Here is a 7,518-nt window from a genome sequence, read left to right on the forward strand (position 1 = left end):
TTCATAAAAATGGTACCTCACATTAATATATGTTGGAGATGTCACTACACTTGAAATCTTATCAATTAAATTTCACCAAGTTGTCTACAAAATTATTTACACACACAAGTATTATATGTACACCTCTTCCACATAACGTGCAAACTCCGCCGACCAAAAAAGCAGCTTAGACATGTGTACAGGATAATGGACGACGCGGCGCCGTTTCTGAGGCGCCAACTTGTGGGTGAGTGCAGAGCGTACTGAGAGAGATAGTTGTGACACGCGTGTGGTATGCGTACGCGACTGTGGTCATAGATTAAACATTTAATTAATCATGGAGCTCCAAATATTTCCATCCAAGGAGGGAACTGTTTGGAGCTCAATGAAATTACTGACCAATCATGAGCAACTTCCGCTGTTGCGATTATCTCGAACCCACTAGCTACATGTACATGGATGTGCGGAAATTTGCAATGACAGCGGCGCGCGGCGGCGGGACTAATATCGTTCGTGAGTTACGTCTATACGGTGCGCCATTTGGCGTTGCCGTGGTAAAATAGTTACCTATAAGTGGGCGAGTGTAGGCATGCTCTGGTGAAATAATTCGAAGCATTGTGGTTGACTTTGTGGTAGGCCAATATATTATGCTGTTACAACATTTAAAAATTATTGTCCTTTTTCCTATTCCTTCTTTTTCCTCTTCTTCTTTTCTTCTTTCCCTTTTCCCCTCGATTTTGGGGTCTTTTTCTCTTTTTCTCACTGTTATACTTATTTCTGTTTTCTTCTCCTTTTGCTTCTTCTTCTTCTTCTTCTCCTGTCACCTGTAATGTTATCCTGTAGGATAGGGCAACTAATTCAGACACTTAAAATTGCTTTCCATTGAATTAGTGCAGTTAGATAGGTAGTTCCAGTACTCCAAACTTATGCTGTCTCTCCGTGCGATTATCCCTGCCAGAATGGTACCCACAATTGGGAAAAGCCCTGTCCATACCAGCGGGAAAGACGCCAATGTGTCTATCTGAGTCGCGTAGCTCAAAACTTCATTCCAAAACAAAATTTGATCTTGAACTTTGCATTTGACGAGGACACGGCGGAATTTTGTCCAAAGAGACTCCAGGTCGATTCCTCCGATAGCATAAATTGGCACAACAAAAAACATAATGTTTTCGATCCAACGCATTGTTAGCATAGAGAGGTCTCCTGAGGTAGCCATGGGTAATTTACAGTATGTCAAAATGGCGCAGCAAAAGGTATGGAAGGTTACAGTTAGCAAGGTAAAGGCCATCAACCGTCCTGTAAAATATCGAACAACGTGGAACTCCGAGTAGATGCTATCGATCAATCTTCGAGCGCCATCGCAGTCTGTTTGCCCAGCCAGTTTTCTGATTGTGTCTAGTGCGTTGTTCAGTTGGCAATTCAAGTAGACGCGCTGGACGTACACCACATACCAGAAGCAACCATAGTAAAGATACAAGACTGGTTTGATGACGAGAGTCGCCATTTGCCAGTTGCTTTCACAACCAGTGAAGAACACCGAGAACCCAAACGCTATCTGTAGGATTGTGTTCAAAAGAGGAAACAAGAAGAAGATCAGGATCTCCATCATCAATAAACTACATGATTTCAAGTAGCATTTCCCAGAAGTATTGTAAAACGCTTGAACCAGTGTCACGCGTCTCACGCATGTGTCCATATCATAGGGCAAGGCATTGAAAGCAGGATTGCCCCTCCTAAAGCAAAGTTCCAAACGGGTGATAACCGTGTAGATGATGATTAAGAACGTTTGGAAGTTGAGACAAAGGAATGATGCCGTGTCCAAGAGATAATTATTATCAAGCTGTGTGTACATTAAGAAGAAGATTATGTCGACGACGAAGAATGCAACCAAAGCCTGTAATATGATGATGCATAGAACCAGGTATACAGAAATCCTTTTACCACATCCCTGGTGACATCCCTGGTGATCTGTGAATACACAAACATATGAAGATTATAATTTTCTCAAGTTATGATTGAAGATCAATCACTTCGTCCATTTTTTAACGAAGTGACGGTAATGAGGAAAATCGCATATAATTTCATTTTTTTTTGTTGCATTTTTGGACTTCATTCACTAACATCTTAAACCTCACAAAATTTCGAAACACAATAATATCTAATTTATGTCACTATAACGATGACATAAACAAGAAAATACCTAGTAAAAGAATTTCCTGTTTTCACGAAGTGACGGCTAAATACGCGCTGCGCTCATCCCTTTCGATAAGTGTCCCCTTTTCTTCTCACCATTAAACGTGCCCTAATTCCAAGCGATTAAGATCAATTTCCTCCAAAGCTCGCCCGCTACGCTCGCTCGCATTTATAGATGTTTTAATTATGTTACTTATTTAAGGTCTTTTTAGTCTTCCGTTATGAGAATGTGCTAACCCATCATGATTGGGTTTTTCCTCTTTATAAGATTTTTGCACTGGGACCTAACAACTCTTAAAATTAATCCTCGCTCGCAAATGAATTTTCAGACCACCACACCCAACTGCAAAGTATGATGCTTAAGCAATATGTTATATGAGGTATAAAGAGAAACAAATAGTGATAATGTAATCACAATATAGGGGTATATACCAATGCCAAAAAATTGTACATTTTCGCTTTGCGATTTCCCTTTGAAGGTGCCCCTTTTCCCCAGAAAGTGCCCTTTTTTTGTTGGTGCCCCCCCCCCCCCCCCACTTTAAAAGTCGCTCCGCCGCCTCTGCCGCCAAATAATCCGAACAAAAGAATCAACTGAGGGTAATCAACTATTAAACGAATTTATCATGAGTCCTTGGAAAATTAATTAATACTGCTTGTCAAGTATAATTTAAGAGCAGCAAAGGCAAACGCGATTGTAATACTGCTGCTTATACTACATTAGGTTCCTTTAGTAGGCTAAAGGAAGAAGAAGGGGAAGAGGAAGAATCGTATTGTTTATTTTCTGTATTATCGAGGCATACAAATGCAAAGGGAGGTAAGAGAGGGAAAAGTAAGGCGATAAAGAAGGAGAGAGAGGGAGAGAGAGAACGAGAGGGGGTAGCCTATGGCCCGGGTTCAAATTCAGTTCTCTCCAATTTATTTGACCCAGTACTGATGATCATAATTGTATCTACCATGATTGCCATGTGTACGCCACACCGAATAGTTATAAAGAAATTATTGGCATGCACCCAGAAGATTTTCATCATGTGTAGAAAACAAGATCAAACACATCATCATAATCTACAGAGTGCAACCAAAAACTCCTTAACAACAATTGAAAAAGGAAGCCTAACATTATGGTTTTTTTATTCAAAGAGCATCGTAGAGACGATGAACAAATAATAATGATAATACAACGTCGTTAAGCGTGAGACCGTTCACTTCTATCTCTCCCCGCCAAATAATCCGAACAAAAGAATCAACCGAGGGTAATCAACTGTTAAACGAATGTATCATGAGTCTTTGACAAATTAATTAATACTGCTTGTCAAATATTATCGAAGAGCAGCAAGGGCGAACGCGATTGTAGCTACAATTCAGGAATCATTGCTTGGATTGCTTTTCTCTCAAAATTACCGTGAGATATCAAGCTACATAGAACTATATGATCGACAAAAAAGATATTGTCTTGAAAACAGTCAGAAACATTATAACTTGAATGAATAAAACATAATGCAAATGAATAAGACTAGAATTAATAGGACACAAGTTCATTTTTACCATTCAAATCATCCAGTACCAAATACCTAAGCAAAATTCAAACCAAATGCATTTAACGGTAAGCTTCAAGACAATGATTCTGTCGTGAATGAGTTTGTCGTGTAAACGTTTTGCAAAAGATAATCAGGATAATCAGGCTACGAGCCGTCATTTCGTGAAAACGAAATCAAAGCGTTCTATGTAATTTGTGTTTTCACGAAATGACGGTTGTATTAAAAGTTCAAACAGAGGAATAAAAAAAGCAGTTACAGAAAGAGAAAAATGTACTCTATCTCGTAGTTCGAGTTATTTTATCTGTACGTCAATTAAACATAACGTTTTTCCGTATTTAGTGTCCATTTCGGGAAATCCATCCACGAGAGAAAAATCCCGTATGTTTTACGGGCGCGGCTACGAGCCGTCACTTCGTGAAAACAATATTACACCGCGTCCTTGAATTTCGTGTTTTCACGAAGTGACGGTTATGTTTACAGCTCCTTTCCCCCAAAAATATAAGAAATTATGGAAATAATTAAACATAGAACTAAACATTGAGATGTTCTATCCCATGATATAACATTTAATGCTCTTGATACATTAAAGAGGTTGAGATTATACATGTAGTTTGAAAGTTTGAAAACGATTTATTCAAAACTAACTTTCTTTTCATTTCGCGCTCATCCGTCACTTCGTGAAAATAGGGACGACTTATTTATCTTTGACGGATCAATGTCGCTAGAGCAGTGGCGTACCTGGGTATTCCGTCAGGGGGGGGGGGCAAGCGACCGAAACTAAACAAAAAGGCGATGCTAATTTTCAATTCTGGCGAGCGAGCGAGCAAAGAAAAAAATCTTTAAGTAACGTTTGGTATATAAACTGGTATTGTTGCAAGTCGGGGTGGGAACATTCACTTGTTAGCGACGTTAATTTCATTTTTCGCAAACGAACGTAGCGAGCAAGAAAAAAAAACACTTCTTTTTAATACTTGGTTCAATATTGTCCCATGCAGGGCGCGGGAACAATATTGTGTTTAGGGTGATTTTATACCCATTTTAGCTAGCGAGCGAAAATACATCTTTCTCTCAATGAATTGCTATATCAAATTTGTTTCATTGTTGCAGGTCGGAGGCGGGCACAATCGTGTTTAAGGCAATGTCAATCCCATCTTGGCGGGCAGGCAAGCCCCTTTATTTCTCTTTTTTTATTGATATTGTAGCAGGTAAGTGGTGGGCACATAATTCCACGAGCTAGCGAGCGTAGCGAGCGTGTGAAAAAAATCACTTCTCTTTTATAGGGAAAATATGGTACATAAAACTTGGGTTCATTGTTCCATGTCAGGGACGTGATTATTAAAAGCGATGTTATTTCTATTTTGTCGAGCGAGCGTAGCGAGCGAGCAAAATTTTTGTTATGATAATTGGTTCATAAATTTCAGATTTTTTTGTTGCAGGTCAGGGCTTACAAAATCATGTCTAAGGTGATGTTAATTTCGTTTTGACGAGCACACCAAAACTTCTTTGAATAACGTTTGGTACATAATTATTAACTGGTTGTTGCAGGTTGGGGCGGGCACGTTAGCGATGTCAATTCCATTTTGGCGAGCGAGCATAGCGAGCAAGCAAAAAAATGAATAAGTCTCTTTTAGTAACATTTGGTACATACAGCGTGTGTTATTGTTGCCATGGTTGCAGGTCGGGGCCCGTCGGGGCAGGCACAATTGTATTCTAGGCAATGCTAATCCTTTTCTTTTTTCAGGGGGACGAGCAAGTGAAAACATTTAATACAAAATAGGCTAGCAAGCAGTTCGCGCCAGCGAAGAGTTTCGAATTTGTTATATCACTTATATTTTTCCTATTTTCATTTGTCTTAATTTTTCAGGGCCGTATGCGGAATATTTTTCTGGTGGGGGAGGGGGAAAGATGTGTTAAAAGTTTTCGATTAATCTCAAAAGCGAAAGGAGTGAAGGGAGTTCGAGCGACCGAACTGGTCATGAGGGTACTTTTGCATTTTCAAAAGTAGAATTGAAGGATTTGGTATAGGCCTACACTACATTTTCAGGAAAAAAACTGTACGTTTTCAAAATATCTGGGGTCAACTGCCCCCCCCCCCCCGGTGCGTACGGCCATGGTCTTTTTTTAATTTATTTTTTTATAATTTCCCCATTTTTTTTTCTTTCCTTTTCTTTTCCCTTTTCTACCTTTTCTCTTCTTCTACCTTTTTCTTTTCTTTTCCTTTTTTTCCTTTTTTCTTTCTTTTCTTTTTTTCTTCCCTTTTCCTTTTTTCTTTTTCTTTCCTTTCCTTTCTTTTCTTTTCTTTTTTCCCCTGGAGCCCGTCAGGGGGGCACTCTGCCCCCTGCCCCCCCCTTAGGTACGCCAGTGCGCTAGAGTATTATAATGTCGAAATAGTCCAGTGCAGCAATAAGACTTAAGAAGTAAATAAAACCTCAATTGCTTGGGTTATGACAGTGTTTAAGTTTCTATAGACATGACATACCTTAGAATTTCAATTTTGTACACAAGCTTTCATCCATCATGACTTGTGGAGTTTCTGAAGTCCATTGATTGATTCTTCACTGCATATGGGTACACCCTGTTGCATATCTTCACCCAGTGATCTCGAGGCAATTATGACAGGAAAGACTTACCTTGAGAAAGTCCATAAGAGAGGATGAACGGTTGTCTACTAAATTGAAATTCTAAGGTACGTCATGTCTTAACCCAAACCGCAATGAAAGCTTTCTTTCTTTCTATTTAAAAGTTCTACTTCTTACTGTCATATGCCTCGAGATCACTGGAGTGAAGATAATTATGCAGCAGGGTGTAGCCATATACAGTGAAAAATCAATCAATGGGCTTCAGAAACTCCACAAAAGTCATGATGGATGAAAGCTTGCATGTGTACTCGATTCTATTAGTTTGGCATGCAAAAGCTCATTGAGCCTGTTTGTGGAGGATTTCATGAAATTGACCTTAATATATTTGTCCAAATATATATATAACTTTCTGATTAACCTTTCTGATGTTGACCATGAGCTTCTCTCCGTTGTTCGGCACCTGTCGTATTTGGTTCCTTGGTATTGGAAGGACTCCAGAACTCTGCCTTTGAAAGATAATCTGGACCATTATCTGTACTGTTCGAAGAAACACAAGAACAACCACAAAAACACCAGAGACCGGTGATCGTCATCGACATGGCAATTAGAAAGGGCACCTCGTCTTTGTCATGACCAATCAATGGAATCGTCTCCTTGGCATTACGCCCTCCCGACGTCGAGCAAACAGCGATGCCAGGTTGATCCTCTAATTCGACGGTACTGTCGCTTGAACTTAGATCTTCAACTTGTTTGGATTCGTTACTGGAAGAGTAGATAGGCAATGCCATATCTTGTCCACAATATTATTGAACAATGATTTGAAATGTCTTTGCAAAGCTTGATTTGATTCGTCGCTCCGAAAACCTGATACTACTTAGAGATTGCCAAACCTTACATAGGACAAAAAAAATTGTGGGAATCGGGAAAGAACAACGCATGATTACGTCGGTTCCGGTTCCATATACGTAAACACATACTGGACTTTTTGAAGAAGGAAGATATATCGATCATAGCTATAGCTCGGAAGTTAGCTACTGCATTATCAAAATAGGCAGCGACAGGAGTGGTTCTAGATTTCATTTCTTGGGGGAGGGGGGTGGTTGGGGGCTTAGGGGCTTAGGGGGTTATTGCATTCGGGGCTTGGAGAGTGATGTATTTCTTTTGGGGGGTGCATGCATAATTATGTAATACAATTGACAAACTTTGCACCTTACATGTTAAATCCAATGTTA

General features: G+C 39.7%; 1 protein-coding gene across 2 annotated transcripts; it reads right to left on the minus strand.

Moving 5' to 3' along the window:
• Positions 1–770: 770 nt before the first annotated feature.
• On the minus strand, positions 771–7,235 carry LOC115926621. 2 transcript variants are annotated; one of them, XM_030991498.1, is made up of 2 exons: positions 6,705–7,235; positions 771–1,947 (listed from the first exon to the last, which is right to left on the minus strand). In XM_030991498.1, exons 1-2 carry the CDS (start codon positions 7,072–7,074, stop codon positions 833–835), a joined length of 1,485 nt encoding a protein of 494 aa, XP_030847358.1. In that variant the 5' UTR covers positions 7,075–7,235; the 3' UTR covers positions 771–832. The 2 variants fall into 2 exon arrangements, with proteins under 2 accessions (XP_030847358.1, XP_030847359.1); XM_030991499.1 differs by having other exon boundaries at positions 771–1,534; positions 6,705–7,233.
• Positions 7,236–7,518: the final 283 nt, after the last annotated feature.

The sequence above is a fragment of the Strongylocentrotus purpuratus genome, unplaced genomic scaffold, assembly GCF_000002235.5.
Source record: "Strongylocentrotus purpuratus isolate Spur 01 unplaced genomic scaffold, Spur_5.0 spur5_scaffold_2, whole genome shotgun sequence".
Taxonomy (NCBI): domain Eukaryota; kingdom Metazoa; phylum Echinodermata; class Echinoidea; order Camarodonta; family Strongylocentrotidae; genus Strongylocentrotus; species Strongylocentrotus purpuratus.